This window comes from Plutella xylostella, chromosome 18 (genome assembly GCF_932276165.1).
Source record: "Plutella xylostella chromosome 18, ilPluXylo3.1, whole genome shotgun sequence".
Lineage (NCBI taxonomy): Eukaryota > Metazoa > Arthropoda > Insecta > Lepidoptera > Plutellidae > Plutella > Plutella xylostella.
This window is the reverse complement of record NC_063998.1, coordinates 9593199-9612294: the sequence shown is the minus strand read 5'-3', so window position 1 is coordinate 9612294 and position 19096 is coordinate 9593199. Positions and strand designations below refer to the sequence as shown.

General features: G+C 36.4%; 3 protein-coding genes across 6 annotated transcripts in view; 2 read left to right on the top strand and 1 right to left on the bottom strand.

Annotated features, from left to right (window-relative positions):
* The window catches only part of LOC105388075 (breast cancer metastasis-suppressor 1-like protein), a 91249-nt gene that overhangs the window by 37721 nt on the left and 34432 nt on the right, over nucleotides 1-19096 (top strand). The window lies entirely within an intron of this gene.
* LOC119692180 (putative nuclease HARBI1) lies at nucleotides 1159-4143 on the top strand. Of its 2 annotated transcripts, none has more exons than XM_048627190.1 (8): nucleotides 1159-1320; nucleotides 1409-1605; nucleotides 1705-1837; nucleotides 1918-2059; nucleotides 2492-2639; nucleotides 2721-2880; nucleotides 3211-3350; nucleotides 4063-4143. In XM_048627190.1, exons 1-8 carry the CDS (start codon nucleotides 1165-1167, stop codon nucleotides 4067-4069), a joined length of 1083 nt encoding a protein of 360 aa, XP_048483147.1. In that variant the 5' UTR covers nucleotides 1159-1164; the 3' UTR covers nucleotides 4070-4143. The 2 variants fall into 2 exon arrangements, with proteins under 2 accessions (XP_048483147.1, XP_048483146.1); XM_048627189.1 differs by having other exon boundaries at nucleotides 1900-2059.
* Nucleotides 2975-6108, bottom strand: LOC119692415. Of its 3 annotated transcripts, XR_007267282.1 has the most exons (7): nucleotides 5511-6108; nucleotides 5346-5415; nucleotides 4700-4812; nucleotides 4185-4568; nucleotides 3745-4016; nucleotides 3577-3649; nucleotides 2975-3336 (listed from the first exon to the last, which is right to left on the bottom strand). XR_007267282.1 is itself a non-coding variant. In XM_048627192.1 (6 exons), exons 1-4 carry the CDS (start codon nucleotides 5703-5705, stop codon nucleotides 4506-4508), a joined length of 441 nt encoding a protein of 146 aa, XP_048483149.1. In that variant the 5' UTR covers nucleotides 5706-6108; the 3' UTR covers nucleotides 2975-3336; nucleotides 3577-4016; nucleotides 4185-4505. The 3 variants fall into 3 exon arrangements, 2 of the variants coding, with proteins under 2 accessions (XP_048483149.1, XP_048483148.1); XM_048627192.1 differs by having other exon boundaries at nucleotides 3577-4016; XM_048627191.1 differs by having other exon boundaries at nucleotides 2975-3649.

Genomic DNA, 19096 nt, shown 5'->3' with positions numbered 1-19096 from the left:
GGATTGGCACACTTTTATGGTACTTAGGTAAATTAATTACTTTACCAAATTAGCAAACGTACTCTCTCTATGACAATGAAAATTTTATTTTACTTTTTACCAACGACACGTTAAAAGCCATTATCGATCAATTTAGTGTTTTATTAAAGTAAAGTTTGTAAATTCTGCCTCAATGCCTGACATTTCTCACCAGATGGCAGTGAGTATCTCGTTTGGAACGACATGGTTGTATAAAAATATATGAGTACTTAAGCAGTACTTAACGATTTTGTTATCTTTAGAACTTAGTTACTCGCTATCTGTAGATTAACATTTTATGCTTTTGAAAAACCTTCCTTCAAGGTTATCAATCAACGTAAATAGAACCGTAAATTATATCTTAGTAATATTGACTCGTAAATCTCCTTCTTCTTTATTTGCCTCTTCATTACTGTGAGGATTAGCACCACCGAACATTAGTACTAAACAATCCTAAAGCAGCGTCAATGGTTGATTTGTGATTGTTAATTGCTGAAATTCGGTAATGGAAACCCTTCACCGGTGTCATTTTCAATACACATACCTACCCTGCCCATATAAGTTTAAACGAATTGTTATTGTGTTTTAAGCTAAGGTTCAATTCTGGAACATTTTTCTTCATTATCGTCATGATTAAATGATTTAGACTGCACAACCTGCTCAACTCATGGTGTCTACTCTACGCCAATGATCAGGGCCCCAAGTCTACTAAAAGCATTAGAGTAAAATTGGATGTCGATTGTATGTCGACAGCGCAAAATGACACATTTGGCAGTCTTGTATTTTTTAAGAGCATAGTGTCAGCTCGATGGAAGCCACCGTGAAGCCACTCATAATACATTGAACAAAACGCTAGTCCACTGACAAGTGCCACATCGATATCGTCTCTCGGGTGACAATTTTCCTAGTCCACTATTTATTGACGTTTCCGTCAGTTGCTTCATTATGGTTTATCTGTCAAAAATCACCATTCTGAGGCCATTGAGCAGATACACCTAATATACACGTATTGTCACGGTGTCGTTGTTTGTTGATACGTTGTCAATATGGATCGATTCAATTTGCGGTGGGAAATGCTGATATTAGCAGACAGAGTGGATAGAGGTCGGCGGGAGTTGAAGGAGCGGCGTCAAAAATCGCGCCTTCATGAGGCGGAATGTCGATCCTTTCGTAAGTTTGCCGGACTCGGAGTTTGTCAAGACATTTCGCCTCAGTAAGGATGTGGTGAAGGAGATTGCCGCGGATTTAACTCCCCTGATAGCCAAAGAACGCAGGCAAGATGGTATATCTGTTATGATGAAGGTAAGGAGCCGTCTATAATTTGGCATAAAATAGTTCTGTACTGGATGGTAGAAGATTATCTACTTAATACTTACCTAATATGTTTCAGATACTGATTGCATTAACATTTTACGCAACGGGCTCCTACCAAACTTTGGTTGGCCAAAGTGCGATACATAATGTATCCCAAAAAACAGTTTCAAGGGCATTGAGGCAAGTGACTGCGGCATTGAATGATGCCAGGATAATACAAAAATATTTAAAATGGCCAATGCAGTCAACTGAACGGACTGCAATCAAAGCAAGGTAGGTCTATAAACAAACACAATATTAGTAGGTAGACATCTAACATTTATTTCATAATTTACATCTTAAAACTAACTAACTAGTACTTATTTGTTTCAGATTTTATGAAATATTTAAAATCCCAGGGGTACTAGGCTGCATTGATGGCACACACATAGCCATTTTAAGACCCATTGAACATGAGGAGCGGTATTTTAACCGAAAGGGATATCATTCGCTTAATGTTATGATTGTAAGTTTCTTATTGAAAATTGGTGCTTAATTATAGATATGTTATCCTATAGACTTTATTAGTATCCTGTTTTTTTACAGATCTGCGACTCTGAGCTGAATATTTTATGTGTGGATGCTAGTACCCCGGGTTCAGCCCATGACTCCAATGTGTGGCAAAGCCATCCACTGTGTCAGCACTTGACAGAGGCGGCTAGGAATGGTGACCATGTGTTTTTATTAGGTATGTTTTAGAATAATCAAGTTTATATAGAATCAGATAAGAGCGGTGGTAGCTCAGTCGATAAGAGCGGTGGTAGCTCTGTCGGGTGAGCGCCCGCTTCTCAATCAAGAGATGTGGGTTCGATTCCCGGCGCTGACATGTACCAATGAGTTCTTTGAATTTAAGTACAATTTATACCATCGCTCTTACGGTGAAGGAAAACATTGTGAGGAAACCTGCATATCTAGACTTAGCACATCTAGATATGTGAACCCACCAACCCACATTGTGGAGGTTTTAGATTTAGTTAATGATATGGCTTTGCTGGCAACCTAAGTTATATATTTATTTATTGATTTTGAATGGTGTTAAAAATCATCTAGGTTCACATTTTCATTGCTTATCACAATGTCACAGGTATTATAGATTGAAAGTTAACTATATATTTCACAGGTGATAGCGGCTATCCCTTAAGGAGGACGATGGTCACCCCAATTTTAAATACAGTGGAAGGCACACCCCAACATAATTTTTATAACCTCCATGTGACTGCACGTAATTGTGTGGAGCGCTGCATTGGTGTACTGAAGGCCAGATTCAGGTATAAAAAATTCTTCATAAGTTACCTTAGATCATGAACCTTACAATTATCAATATACAGCATATTTAAATAATTCTTCAGATGTCTACTTGCGGCACGTGCCCTCCACTATGACCCAATCATGGCAGGGAAAATAGTCAATGCATGCTGTGTTTTGCACAATATAGCAAACAAAACTGGTGCACCCGTGCCATTCCTGACACCAGAGGAAGTTGAAGCCGAAAAGCAAAGGCAGCATCAGGCAAGTCTAAGTTTAAGTACTTACAATTATTAAGCTTAAGGTGTCGTCCTCTGTACTAAACATATAATATGTATGTTGGAATAAAACAATCTAGAAAAATCAACAATGTTATATTTGGCAATAATCAGTCTTTAATTTGCTACATTAGAGTACTTACCTAAAGTTTTAACTATAAATTTTAATATACATATAAGATGTATATTTAAATAAAACAATCTAGAAACATAACAATAATCTAACTTTAAATTAAACAGTGTAGAGAAAGCAACAATAATCTAACTTTAAATTAAACAATCTAGAAAAATCAACAATGTTATATTATATTTTCAGGTTGGCAATCAGTTGACGACTGAGGCTGGCATTTTACTTAATGCCATCAACGATGATCAACGCAATCGTCGTATTAATAGGGACCTGTTAGAAGGACGGGCATTTCAGCAGGCGCTCGTTGATAGGCTGTGGAGAGAAAGGTAATATGTTAGTGGAAGTATATTTTGTGTATCCAAAATCAAGGGCAGCATCACGTATTTAATAATAACAAGAGATTAGATGGTTAATGTGGAGAAAAACTAATTAAAAGCTAATTACAGATGGCGCCTTAGGTGACTGTGCCTAGTTCCCCAGTTCTAATTGCACAGGCACAAACCTGAAAGGCACACTCGATTATGCTGCCAAAGTTTAACTTGGTTTTCTTACCCTATCATAGCTATTAGTCGCTATCAGTATCCGGCGGCGGCGACGGCGGCGTTCTATGTTTCCTCTTGAGCGTCTAAAAAGGAAATGATAATTTTAAAATTAATCAGAAGAAATAAATTGTTTGAAGAACTTACATAATATGTAGGTACTTATGTTACTAAAATATACCTTTACGGGAGAGCTGACTGACGTTTGGAAAAATTTGGCCCCGTAATTTTCTACTATAGCACAGAGCCTAGTTATTGCCTGGGCAATTTGCATTTTGCCCTCAGCATCTTTTTCTTGGCTCTCTGCCATCTTCACTTGGCTTTCGGCGAGTTTGAAGGTGGCTTCAGCCCGTCTTTCGTGGCTTTCGGCCAGCCTCACCGTCGCCCTGGCGTTCTGGGCGTCAATTTCGGAGTGCCTCTGCTGAGCCTGCTCCAAAAGTGTTTGTTCTTGATCTGATGAATAAAGATTTGTGATTACTAACACTGTCTATTGTTACAGGTATTAATGAACAATAATCGAAGAATAATCATTTTAATATTATTTTATAATAATGTGATTAGAGTAATAAATATTTTTTAAGAAAAAGACTTGACTTTTTAATATTAGATTAGATAACACACCATGACGTCCCTCGTTCAGTCGTCGACGACGTCGCCTCGGCGGCCCAGCAGAGTCAGGTTGGGGCATTGGCCGCGCAGGTTGGGGCGTTGGTGGCGCAGGTTGGGGCGTTGGCGGCGCTGGCGGCTCAGCATTGTTGAGCTCACTAGCTAGCACCTCTATGAGCACCTCTGGGGAGTCAATGGCGGCGACATGTGGCGGTAACGCCGTCGGTTCTGCCCATGATGGCCCAGCCAAAGAGTTGAAGGGTATCTAAAATTAAAATATTAATATAACAGATATTTCTACTAATTAGGTACCTACATATGTTAAATTGATGTTTCTTACACTTCCTCGATATAATCCACTTCTGAGACTTCATTCTCCACTGCCTCAAGTGATGAATTCTATAAACATGAAACAAGAGAGTGTTAGATTTAAGAAATAAGTAAGAATAAGAAATTAATATGCATAGAACTTAGGCAGGGTAAATGTGCTATAATATATGTTAATGTGCACTTTCTTTTTAAATACTTACATTTAGGGGATTGTGGCGGACACCAGGCAAAGGCTCCCCAACATCTTTCCCCAATATTGCGTAGAGACGCTCCTGAAGAGGAGTTAGGTCTTTAATGTTATATGTACCTCCTCCTGGAACATATAAAAACAGCTTAAAACTGGGTATCCACTAGAGGCCGTGCTAGGAGACACTTGCTCAACCTGACGCTCACGGCAACACAAGGTGAATTAGGCCCGGGTCTCCTATTTACTCCGTAGATCGCGTCCAGCGTCACGCTGTAGGCCGCGTCACAATGCTCATTATGTCTACGCGCCAACGTCGGCGTGTGAGGGAGACCGCATCAGTACATTTCTATAGTGAGCATCGTGACGAGGCCTACGGCGTGACGCTGGACGCGACCTACGGCGTAAATAGGAGACCCAGGCCTTAGTCGACGTGGTAAGTGAGACGGTTGGTTAAACTGCTCACATAGCGGATCAAGCTGAGGCGATTCGCCTCAAGCCTATCAGAATATGCTTCGAGCCTTCCTCTCAGAGTGAGCAGCCTCAGACTGAAGCAAACTTAAAGTTGAGGCTGCTCGACCTGAGTTTGCCTATAGTAAATACCCAGCTTAAGACATTGGAATCTGATTGTAACTACTACAATAACAGTGAGTTATCATTACCTGTCGCCGACAGCTCCTGCTTTTGTTTTTTAATTTTATGCAGAACCTTCGATTTGTATTCGTTGTAGTACTAAAACGGAAACAAAAGTAAATTAATTTTACAAGCTTTATATGGGTATGTAGATATTTTACATACTTGACAATATAAATCAGGTAGGTACTTACTAATCGCCAGGCATCGGGCTCACGCCTGGGACAGTCTGCCGAGACACTATTTAAAATAGTGGCACATTCTGTCCAAAGGCGTTTCGCCAAACTGCGCCCTTCTTTTGAGCGATTGCACCGGCCAAGAGCTAGCTCCTTGTTTTCCTCCAAGAAGCCCATGAGTGCCTCTATCTGCTCCAGTGATGGTGGAGCCATCTTTATCCTCAACTACAGACAAAACCACAACAAAACAACTTCAACTTCAACTTTATTTTGTAGCAAACGATAAAATATTGACATACGTATGTTGACAAAACACATCAAAAACACATCGACACGACCATAGAGTTTTTTTTTGTCTATGGTCTTACTTATACAGCCAGTTAAATATATGAAAAATATATTTAAATGGCATAACACGTCTTTTATTGAATTTAAAAAGCATCGAATAGGATAAAACAGTTATGTTTTTAAATAAATAGTGTGGAAAATCTTCAAATTAAGCCCAAGTCGAACGATCCGTGTATGGTGGCATTACAATTTTAACAAAACCGGCAACACTGATAATATTCCAAGATGACGTCACGATCACCCAGAAGACACTCTGTGTCAATAGCATTGATATGAGCCGTTTTCCTTGACAGCTGTCAGTTGAGCTTTTGGGTAAGCCGATAGATGGCGTGAAAACGCAGTGTACCAACTGTCAAAAATTACATAGAGAGCAAAGAGTACTAAACTCAGAATAAGAACTCACTAGTTGTGATTAAATGTCGGGTGGTAGCGCGAGCCATCCTTCCGAGGCTCAGACTGCATGTGGCTTGGGATAGTGCTAAGTATTCTGTGAATAGGCTAGCTACCACCGGCTTTCCGTCCAGTTAGTTTGGCATTCCGTTTTCGTAACTCTATCTTCAGATTGGCAAGGGACCATGATCCATAGTCCTTAGGCATTATTATTTATTTTATTTTATTTTATTTTATTTTATAATATTTGGAGAACTTACAGCTACAACACAATATGAACATATCAGGTAAACAGCTACTAGCCAATTACAAGTTCCCACATATGGTTCCAATGGTAAGGATGAATTCTAGAACCCATCCCTTCGCTATTCAGCGCTGAGACCGGTTCCAGAACTCAATCCTTAGTTATTATACCTAGGCGTTACACGACACCAGCTGTAACACACACTAATACTAAAACACTAATATCTTTACTTAATAAAAACAACTAAGTTAACTAAAACTAGATAAGATAATTAGGTAGACTGTCTTAGACTTAGACTGACTTAAATTATTTTGTTCACAAAAGCAACTGTTAGGTATCTATTAACATTACTATGTTTCTTACTGAATGGATCAAACTCTGAATCGCTATAAATTATTATAGCTATTAAATTATAGTATAGCAGTCACTATCACAAGAGTCACTATCTCACAAGAGTCACTATCTCAAAAGAGTCACTATCTCAAGTGCACTAACTCTACAGTATCAAGGGAGGAGGAGCAGATAGCTCAACTACAACTCAATTAATACAGGAGAAACACAAGGAAACTGAGAAAACTTGAAAAGAACGGCTGTACGCACAATCGCACTGAACGCTGAAGCAACAGTGACATCGACATCATAGAGAAAATAATACTACAATTCTACCTACCTACGTCACTTTCACATTTCGTTAGCCTCACAGAATAACATATTGTGATCTGAGTGTGTTCTGAGGGTTTGAAAGTTGGTACAACCCCAGACAACGCCATCTATTTCTCCAAAAAGGAACTTTTTTTTTTTTTAACAAACGCCTCATTGACAACATTTCAAAATTTTATACAGTTGAAATTCGAAAACCATTTAGAGATATGGCTCTAATATTCACAAAAAAAAATGTTTCCGATTTTTCTTTTGATTTATTTCAGAGAAAAACATAAAAATCTAAATTATCATTCGTGACACCACGATGTGGCATAATAATTAAACGGGCTTTTACTTCTAAAACATAAACAACAAAAAAACATGTTATGTCACTTTGACAATGACAAACATCACTCAAATGTCTGTCACTTTTATGTGTCCTTGTCAATGACGGAAGTACGTGATTGGTCCTTGCCACAAAATAAAGTTGAAGTTGAAGCTGATTGGTCCTTGTTCATGTCAAGTTAATGTCATCCAACTTTTTTTTTTTAGGTTAGGCAGGCAACGAAAATATTTTTAACCCAAGCCTCGACGTGACGTCACTCATACTAAAAATATGTTGAACTTTGAAATCAAAAAAATATATTAAAACATAGAAATATTAAGAAATAAAAAAATACGGGTCATCTAAATTTGTGATATCTCGTCGAAAATAAAATAAAATCGGTGAGCATTTTATTTGAAATGTTGTCAATTATACAATAATTTTAATGATTTTCAATATGACCGTTTTTTGTACTTGTGCAGAAATATATTCTATAAGTACTTACCTACTTCTATAAAGTAATATCTTAGTAGATCGGCCAGTCAGGTAAGCGTCAGTCGCTGACTACCCAAGGAAGGTAGCCGGACGAATGAGGAACAAAAAAAGTAATACTTACCTACATAACCTAGGTAAATCACTAGAGAATAGGATCTTTTTTGTACTTACCTAGCTACGAATACTTTACCAGCTATAGTGCCACAAACTTATCTGTTCCGGTGAGAGCGAACTAAATTGGTCCATACCTCATGAATTTCATATTGACATGACATAGATTATATGGACCAATTTACAGTGAAACTATAAAGTCCTGAAATTAAATGAGGGCACTGCTATCTTTCATGTAGCAACCCTATATAGCGAAACATAACTGACTTTGATACTTAAAATTTTTCCTGTTAACTTCCTACCTATTTATGTATTTAAAAACAACTTACCATCCACAAAAAAAGCTCTTATACAAGCTAGAAGTTAATATGAAGGCTAATAGTGAAACCAATAAATATTTATTTAGATAACGTTATTACAACTGTATAAAAAAACTGGATCTGTTGACGAAGGGCACATCATCAATTTCTCTTTTTGGACGGCCAGTTCTGTTTCTTCCAGGAGTTAGAAATATTCCATATTTTGCCCTCTTTGGCACGCTGGTCCGATATAACTATAAAATAAAATAAAAAAATCTTTTTGAGTTACACAATGCCCCCCAAATTCACACAATGTGAATTTAGTTTAACCAAACATATATCTTCAAGTATCAAAATGTTAAGGTTTGACTCAACTGAAACCAGATGAAACCTACAATCAGTAATATGTAAACAATGTTCGACTTGGGCTCTAAACCTAGGTTTATCGATAAATGAAGCGTTGGTAACTACTAATAAAAAATGAGTTATTACAATTTGTACAATGCTACATACCCGTCATAGACGCTGTGCGAGCGTATCCTCCAAATTCGACAAAATGTGTCCAGCTTGATGTTCCGCTAAACATTGTATTAAAACTCGATAAATAACTTCACTAGCTTGACTATGAATATTTTTCGTAAATTGTTGCTTTTATCTAGATTATCCTTATAATTAATAAGAAAATTCAAAAAAACAGCCAACCACCTATTGACATAAACAATTGTTATGACTTTTATGTTTCTTTTCTAATGGTGCCAGGCTCCTGAAAATTTTAGTTCCTCAAACATTAATGAGCCGTTTTCCTTGACAGCTGTCAGTTGAGCTTTTGGGTAAGCCGATAGATGGCGTGAAAACGCAGTGTACCAACTGTCAAAAATTACATAGAGAGCAAAGAGTACTAAACTCAGAATAAGAACTCACTAGTTGTGATTAAATGTCGGGTGGTAGCGCGAGCCATCCTTCCGAGGCTCAGACTGCATGTGGCTTGGGATAGTGCTAAGTATTCTGTGAATAGTTCTACCCGCGCCGTTTGAACGGGTGCTGCGTGCCAGAACTGATTTTCTATTTTTATTTATTGTATGATCCTAAATAAGATCCTAAAGAAATACTTACAAGACAAGATGAGAATGTGTGCCGCCTCACAGAATAACATGTGATCTGAGTGTGTTCTGAGGGTTTGACAGTTGGTACAACCCTAGACAATGCCATCTATTTCTCCAAAAAGGAACTTTTTTTTTTTTTTAACAAACGCCTCATTGTATCGAGACTGGCCGTGAGACGTAGGGACTACCGTTTTTGGGCCAATGACAATGGAGTTGCAATGGAGTCTCTATTGGATATCTTCATTGATATTTTTTGTAACCAATAGCAGACTTGGGGCCCTGAAGGTCTCCGACGGTCACCTCTGACTACCGTTTAGGGGATTAACCTTTAAGTAAATAATATATAATAGGAATCTTTCGAAGCAAGAACAGCACACACCCTTTTTATTAGCTACGTACTAGAAATGGGCCCGGTGTGGCTGGTGGTTTTCCTATTATGCTAGTCAGCAAAAACCGCCTGTTTGCGAATCGGATTTGCCCATTATGTGCTTTCTGAGAATAATGTTTGCCAGCAAACAGATAAAAATTTATTAGTACTTACTAATAACTAGATTTTTGTGGTTTTGTTTTTTTAAACAAATGAAAAACCTTTTTTTCGTGATATAAAGTACATTATGATTAGTATTATTAATCTATTTTTATAATAGCGAAAGGTCACGTATAGTATACACTGACTCATCACGAAATCTCAGAAACTACAAGTGCTAGGAGTCTGAAATTTTGTATGGGGGTTCCTTTTAGGACTTAGGGGCTCACTAAGATGGGACTTTGCGAAATTCAACCCCTCAGGGGGTAAAAAGAGATGTCAAAGTTTGTATGAAACGTCTATAGTTTTAATAGTAGAGTTTTGAAATTTGGAAGGGCTAAAATTAGGGGAAAAAACATTTTTTATGAAAAATCTAAACCGTTTAAGTTAGACGCTTGAAAGAAAGAAAAATAGTTTATTGCCACAAGCAGAAAATACAGTTTGAACAGCAAAGCTTACCAAATACAAAAGTGGCAAAAGGACAGCATCATCTAATGCTGCATATGGCATGCTTGAAATATGGCATGCAGGTACCTTAGTAAACTTAAAGCTTATTAGTTACCACAGGATATTGCAAAATTGCCACGGGAATGGGAGTTAGCGGGAAAAACATTTGTGTGAAATAACGATAAATATTCCGTGAAAGTTTGTAAGGTTTGCTTTATTTTTTTTTTTTTATTTTTTTTTTTTTACTTAAGCTTTAGAATCATCAGAACCTTTTGAACGTTGAATTTTTTTTTTGCAAATTTCTCGCCTGTTTAGGCGAAGCGAAGCTAATTAATATGTAATAATATAGGTATATAGGTACTTTCAAAGCGAAGCAGCAATAAATTTAATGCCGAAATTAGCTTAAAGCTATGCCGATTACCGGATTGAGTGTTTGTGAGGAGGAGATTGCGCTCTAATGCAACAGGATTTAGATGCAGTTCACCAGTGGTCGCTGTTTAATAAACTACGCTTTAACCATATTATTGTATCTAAATATTTACGTTTTTAGTTGGTAAGTTATATTCTGATACGCTGTTTAATGCACTTCGATATTGCAGACGGCCTCATTAAGCCAGCCTTTTCCGTTTAAGAGTCATTTGCTGTTATGACACTGGAAACGGTTCATTGCTCGCGAATGTACGTGTATATGTAACCAATAAACCCAAAAGCTACTGAACCGATTTCAAAAATTATATATTAACACTCACACCTTGTATTGATGTACTCCCTTGCGGGGTTGGCAGAGGTGCATTGCTGCACCCACTTTTCGCCAGTTCCAAAAATTAATTCACTATTATCCCGGAATTCCCACTGGAAAACCGTTCGTGGTGAAGCGAAGCTTGCGGGAAAAGCTATATTACATGTTATAATGCGTTACTCAAGCGAACTCTACCAAAACATTATGATTTTTTTACTTGTGTTTTACCGAAATGTGTAGGTACATGTTTTTATGTAGCCGCAAAACAACAAGTATACTAATAACTTGCTTAGGAAAGGTCATTCTAGAGGTACCTATAATATAATAATATGCGTATTGTTATCAAACCAAAACTTTGAAATTACGTAGCAACTACTAACCTGTTATTTTAGCTTTTCCACTAGGTATAATTTTACATGATACGCGAAATTTACATACTTACATCAGCTAGAGCTAAGAATGCTATGAACTCGATTATATACAAATAGATCAAGGCTGAGAACTAAAAACAATTTTTAAATAAGAAACTTTTTTCATGGAAGCTTAATTGCTTATTTACGCAAAAGCCGTATAATTTTAATAAGTTTGACCTTCAGGTAGATCCAATTACAGTGGTCGGTCCCTCCTAGCTGGTGGGTGGTAGTGTGACGGAAATAACTATTAAAATTATTTTGAAATAAGTAATGTTTTACCATAGGCAGGTATTGCGCAAGTACCTGAACTTATTACACTCGCGAGCTATGAAAAAGTTCCACTCACAAAATGGCGACGCCAAACGGCACCAATTTTTTAAAACGTAATAATTTTAATATAATATTTACGTTCTTAGTTGGTAATATTCTTATGCGCTGTTATATGGACTAAAATTTTAGGAACGGCGTAATTAAGCATTTTTATTTCGTTTGGGAGTATTTTGGTGCTATGTCACTGGAACATTAGCTACATCATCATTGGGTAAGATAATTCAGTCATGCCGTACTTTGTTAATGAGAATGTGCTATTTTTATGCGAGATGTGGTGTGCCATCCTCCACCTAGTGCCTCTGCTCTGGATATGTTGTAACTATCATCTGTTGAGATGCTGTGGCCACTGATGATGAATGTCCAAGGTTATTTGGTACGGAAACATTTATTTTACAGCTGTGAAATATAAAAAAGCCTCGGCTTTCCAAACAGGTTTTTCAGTTGTTTCCAGTTCCAGTATCGCTTAATGCTCCTTGGAAGAGGGGATTCTGTAAAAGAGTCATAGCATAGTCACAACAATGAACATTACGCGGCCTTATCGCTAACAGCGATCTCTTACAAGAAACCTTTCATATAAAGTCATAGATAAGTTTTAAAAAGCATTAGCTACCTAAGAGTTTCAGCATAACTAGCAGAGCCTTAGGTATATTTTTTTAGTTTATAATGCCACTTTTGTAACACCGTGTAGAGTATAGATAAGAGTATGCTACCGACTAAATACAAAGGGCAACAAATATAAAGCCACAAATCCGCTAAGTAAAATATAACCACTTATAAGTTCGTCCGTTAATGGCTACAGCAGATTACTCGATAAATAGTTATGGAACTTATGACCGCCAAGGCTACAGACACGACACAAGTCATGAAATGAAATGAAATCGTTTATTTTTTTGACGTAGAATTTTACAATTTCTTGTCAAAAGTCATAATATTACTCTACCACCATTTCACAAAGGCCCCGTCATTAAGGGCCCGTACAGGGTGACGTGCCGCGCCAATTTTGGGTTTTCAATGCTCTTCACACAGCACACGCAGTTACAAAGATACAGAAGCCTTGATATCAATACAAAAATAAGCCATCAGCTTAGGCTAGCTAAAGTAGGTTATTGTCATCAAACAAGACTATAGGTATTGTATTATAGGTGTGATTCTCTATTATTATTATATAGGATGTTGCAAAAAGGGTATACAAATCCGGAAAGGTTAGTTAGGTAATAAATAATTTATAAGTACTTAAGTACTTTTATGTATTGTAGGCTATTATATATTTATTTATATATGTATATGCAATAAATATATGTATAGGTGTATATATTTATATATATATATTATCATATTTATATTCAATCTCTTTTGCAATAATACTGTAAACTATTATGTTGATTTTTTGTAAGATGCAACTATAATGCTTAATTATTAGTAATACTATAAGTACTGTCATACCTACTGAACTAAAGTTTAAATCATTTTAGAGCCTTACTTTGGAGATTTTTTTGTAGTAAATTGTAAACTTCTATCTCTAGTGTCAAATGGAAGGAACTGAAACCTATGATACAGGTTTAACCTAGTTTAGGTTTTCAGTGATCAATTATTGAACTTAGTAGTTACAAAACCAATGTATATTTGTACCTTAGTTGTAATATTTTCTTTCTATTGCCAAATAAACGATTTTGATTTTGATTTGACGCAGTGACACGCACACATGTAAGTTTGCACAGTGGGTCAATAAACTTTTACTCGCCAACTTTATTGACAATTATGTTCAAGTACATTTTGGTTGATTTTAGGGTAAGTAAGTATAATTCTTACTTACACTGGTAGGCACCAGGAAAGAGTAGAAATTAATAGGGGTGCCACTTTACTCTATACTCGGAACCCGATTAGCTTTCTCAAACAAATGTGGTACTATTTACTTGTAGAAAGGTAACTACAAGTATTAAAGTGTAGATAATAAGTTTCGGGCATCCTCCAGCCAACTGAAAACGAAGACAAAGCAAAGTAAATACATAGTGTCGCAAAAGGGCTATAATAAACCAAAAGGGGATGACTCAAGGGGTCATTCTGAACAACTTTTGTTCTACGAGATTTGCAAATTCGCGAAAAAAAATATTCGTTTTCCATGGTAAAAAGTCACATGTCCAACAAAGTTTCTATGAAAAAGGTTTTTTTTTGTTAATTTCCAAAACTCGTAGAGCAAAAGTTCAGAATGACCCCCTATCTTACTCCTTTTTACCCGACTGCCGAAGGAGGAGGGTAATGTTTTTTGATTGTATGTATGTATGTTTGTTTGTTCCCTCCTGTAGCCTAAACGGCTTGATAGATTTTCATGTATGAGGTATTGTTAGAAGCGTATTGATGGCGCGATGGTTATAGGCTATGTGACGTTCCATTAAAATGTACATAGCGCCCTCTAGAGGACATAACGTGATGATCGAAAAAATAATAATTCAACTTTGCCGCGTAAGGTATCAAATGAAAGGGCTTGATTTTCACATTACAAAAATATGCATATTGAAGGTATTTAAATAACAACACCAAAATTATTGAAATAAAAAATGATCATGAACTACTGACGTAAAATTTCATAAAATAAAAACAACTAAAAAGTTACAAATAAAAAAATACAATTATAAACAAACGAAAAACCCGACTGTACGCTAAAAACATGAAAACAAGTCCCATTGTTAATGGAAAGTATCGCAGGCGGGGACCAACTTGACCGCCACACAAGACCGTTTTCTAAGTAACATTCAGCGAAATGGTGAACCCTCTGCTGGTCCCCGCCTACGATAATTTCCATTAACATTGGGACTTGTTTTCATCTTTTTAGCGTGCAGACGGGTTTTTTGTTTGTTTATAATTTGTTTAGTACTATATACCGCTTTTTCAATACCTGTAAGTACATTTTTTGGTAGCAGCATAATATTTTTACTTAATTTTAGGGATTCGAACGTCAAAAGAAAAAAATCAACCGTTATAGGATCTCTTTGTTGTCCGTCTGTCTGACTGACTGTCTGTCACCGCCCTTTTTCTCAGAAACGGGTAAAGATATCAAGCTGATATTTCGCATAGATGGGGAGTACCCTAAAAAAAATATTATGGTACTCCCTGTCCCACACAAGTAAATTGGGGCTTATATTTTTTCCAGTTATTTTGATGTGTATCCTTTTTTTTCTTTGTTGTTTTGTATAAGTATGTGTTTCTTTTCTTTAAATCTGTATTTTTTTTGTTGTTGCTGTCTATGTGTCGAATAAATGTATCTTTATCTTCAAATCACGCCATCTATCGTTTGTTTTTTTTGTGGCTACTGTCTATAGAAGAAATTCCGTCATTGACAATTTTACGTTACGAATTTATTTTTATTTATTTTATTTTTATTTTTACATTTTCGTGGAGAACCAACAGCATTTTGTTAATAAATAATTATTACTTATGAACACATAACAACTTGATGCCATTAACAGAATGAACTTAGTAAACCCAGTAAACCTAACACATCCAGAGGAAAAATAAAATCTCTTTCTCTCTCTCTGAAAAACATACTTAATAGCCTAAACTCGATGCTTTTAGCTAGAGAAATAAAATTGAGCCACCACCGTGTTACTGCCCTCATCAGATCCTCACGAGACCATACCTCAACCAGCACCAAGAGACTGTATTTTTGATCCCTAACCTAATGTTCGTGCGTATTGTCATCACTTAGATCCATTCGCTATATTCCTGCTCCTCATCAGACCTTTACGAGACTGTAATGTCACGAGAATATTGCACACTATCTAATTTAATTTAGGGCCTGTTCCACAATGTCTGGTTAGTGGCTACCTGTCGGATAAAATACATACTGTCACTGTCTAAAAAATAATGACAGAGAGTGACAGCATGTATTTTATCCGACAGGTAGCCACTAACCAGACATTGTGGAACAGGCCCTTAATGTATTGAATATACTCGTACTGGAAGAATTATGCTTCCTCAATTTCAAATCAAATTATGTTGGTGTCATAAAAGTTGAAAAAGTGCAATGACAACCAATGTGCAGTGATTTTGTATCTGTACACGATAAGATCGCGAGCTGTCAGTGCTGCCTAAACCGACGTGACCCTTCTTTGGAGGCCAGCGGCCAACTGAGTCAAACGTCACTTGTGTTTATGATTTTATAACACAGAAAGCCGCCATAGATATTTGTATGAAGATTTGAGGGAAAAAAATTGCTCAAGTTTGGGATTAATTTACACAAAATAAGTGTGTGTTTATTAAAAAACAAGGTATTTAGCGCCTAGTCCAAGCCTTTAACTTTATAATATGATAAAAATCATATGAAATTTCTTAATAATTACGACACAGTTGTTACAATACGGGAGTGTGATTTTCTGGTTATTCGTCATATTCTGAATTTTATTTACAGTTATCCATAATCATTTACTTGAATTCGAATCATTCAGCACCTAGCTAGACTCTTCGGCTACCTGTGTGATTTTTTTCAAGGTTGTAGAGCATCGTTTACTACATAATTCTATGACAATGCCAACCCTCGATTCCCCCTTGCAGACCCTTAAGAAGGAAAGAAACTCCTCGAGCATCTTTTCAACTTTTTGCTTATATCTTATACAATTTTTTACTTATATCTACTACAATTTACTGAACTCTTATGGACTATCGAATTCAATTACATACTCAAGTAACATTTTTGGTTTTTAGAAAGGTTTTGAAAAGTTTCTAGAACCTTTGTATGGAAATCTACTCGTAAGCCTTAGAAGGCTCAATAACGTTATATTAACCTCCTGAGTGCAAAAAGGGCCCACGTTTTAGCACCTTTCTGAGAGTTACAGCAAAACCTATATCTCAAACCCAGAATCTTTTGATCTAATTACACAGAACCTAAATATAACCTTCACAACCTTAATTTAACGTTAACATAACCAGCCAGCCAGACTTGGAAGACAGCTTTTAAGTTCTAAATTAGTCCTGGATGTAACTCTACTATAACTTGAAACATATTTGATGGATATTTGTAATGCCTTTCCAGGTCCAGTCTCGGGTTTTAAAATGTTTCTGAGTAAGATTTTATAATAATTATAATAAATGGCGCCATTACCTGACACTTTCCAAGATTCAAAATGGCTAACTTGTAAGTGTTGTATTAATAAAAAATACAGTAAGTAGTTAGGCTGAAGTCAGGAAATATGAAAAACTTGTGCGACTAGCACTTTATCGTGATACTTTTAGATAATAGTTCTGTATACGTGACGGGCCTTTTGTAAATAATAGATTTGAAGATATTTTAATTTAAAAAAATAGATTTTTTTTTATGTTTGGTTATATTAGAAATAAAAGTACTGTCTATATAAAAAAACATATATTTGGAATATTATAGCACACGCTACTGAATTTTCCCCTAATGGACAACATTTCATTTTCTTTACCCTATATTTTTATTAGCTATTCGGAAAGTTTATAGAAAATTAGTGGACCCGTATTTTTTTATTTTGTATATACATTAATTTTTGCATGTTATTTTTAACTTTAAAGTTAATTATTTTAAAACCGGAAGTGACGTTACATATTAGGCTCAATTTTTATTTTTGTCTATTGCCTGAGTCTCGAAAAAAACATAAATGACACTGACAAGTGACATTTAAACTTTGTTTACATGCCAACCAACAAATGGGTCATTTTCAAATGACATTGATATTTCTGATGATGGAAAGTAGGTACTTATCATGTAAAAAAATAAGCAGAAGCATTTTTTCAACTGTGTAGGCGGTGGCATGCTCTGGGACATATTATATAGAGGTCATCTCTTAATAATAAATAAAAAAAATGGTCAGAAAGTGTCAGAACAGAATTAATGAAAATGACCCAAATAAACAACAACGTCACGATAAAACGTCAACGTCAATCAAAAATGAAAGTGACAGTTACTTTGTTTTTAAATCTATGGGCTTTGATCATCAAAATGCATCGCACCTGATGCATGACGTCATCAGCACTTTTTTACTATTTTATGATTTTCTCGAAAATGATACATCCAAAAAATACAAAAACATTTTTTTTGTGGCCTTTAGAGCTAAATCTCGAAATGGTTTTCGATTTATAGCAGCTTTAGTTTTTTGAAATGTTGTCCATTGATTAAAATGTATCTTTTTGCTAAGTATTTTTTTATTTCAGTGAAAAATATGGCGGCCGTTAGGAAATTACTAAAAATCATTAAACATATTTTGAGGATGCCTCTAAAGCTTCAAAATATTCTTGAAAGACTTAAATCATGCCTTTAGCTTATAGACAGTGCATCAAGTAGTCCTAATTTGTTTGCCTAGACAACTCTCATCAACCTAAAGGTTTAAGATAGTTTTTAAAAATTACTTTTAAGTGATTTCAACATTCCATAACTTTATGGTTGTATCGAGGTTAAAAATTTAACCTTAAGCTCTCACTTTAGCATAAATGCTAGCTTTTCTAGAACTTTATCAGGAGTCTACGACAACTATAAGATCCTAGAACTATATGCTCTTGAAATACAAGTTGAAATACAACGTTAATTTAAACTCTTATCAGCAGCTCTTTTCACAACCCCTAAGCCCGTCACAGACTTAGCTATAATATATATTAATATACGATACAATTGGTGACTACACAGAAATATATATTATAGCTGAGTGTGTGGTCACTGCGAAAATGTATAGAAAATATATAGTAATATGCCTAGCTATAAACATGATGATGATGATGATGCGGTCCGACCGATTTCGGTCACGGCGACCGCTTCGAGGATCAGACTCGTCGCTCGTGTGCTCGCATGTGGCTTGTGTAGCCTATCTTATTCGTGAAGACCCTCGCACATTGCGGGCATGTGAGCACACCATTCTCATAATTATATTGAGTTAGCGCAGGTGGTCGGGCTTTTAACTCATCGCGCTTCAAGTCGAGTTCGGCGCGCCGGTGGACTTCAAAATCACGGACTTTGGTTTTAACCAAAGCCCTCCACTCAGGTCTTAAGGCGGCATGCTTCTCCCACTGAGAAGGCTCTATGCCGCACCTCTTCATGTGGCGCTTCAGCACATCTTTGTACCTGAGGAGTTGTCCGCCATGCTTTCGCTTGCCCTCCTCAAGTTCTGAATAGAAGATGCGCTTTGCGACCCTCTGCTCTGACATCCTAGACACGTGTCCGCACCACCTAAGCTGTCGCCGCATG

Coding starts and splice junctions, on each gene's coding strand:
- LOC119692180 (XM_048627189.1), top strand. CDS start 1,165: ATGAGGCGGAATGTCGATCCTTTCGTAAGTTTGCCGGACTCGGAGTTT. Junction 1,606..1,704: donor CGGACTGCAATCAAAGCAAG/GTAGGTCTATAA, acceptor TATTTGTTTCAG/ATTTTATGAAATATTTAAAA. Junction 2,640..2,720: donor GTACTGAAGGCCAGATTCAG/GTATAAAAAATT, acceptor ATAATTCTTCAG/ATGTCTACTTGCGGCACGTG.
- LOC119692415 (XM_048627192.1), bottom strand. CDS start 5,705: ATGGCTCCACCATCACTGGAGCAGATAGAGGCACTCATGGGCTTCTTG. Junction 5,416..5,510: donor AGCCCGATGCCTGGCGATTA/GTAAGTACCTAC, acceptor TTTCCGTTTTAG/TACTACAACGAATACAAATC. Junction 4,569..4,699: donor TCCGCCACAATCCCCTAAAT/GTAAGTATTTAA, acceptor TCATGTTTATAG/AATTCATCACTTGAGGCAGT.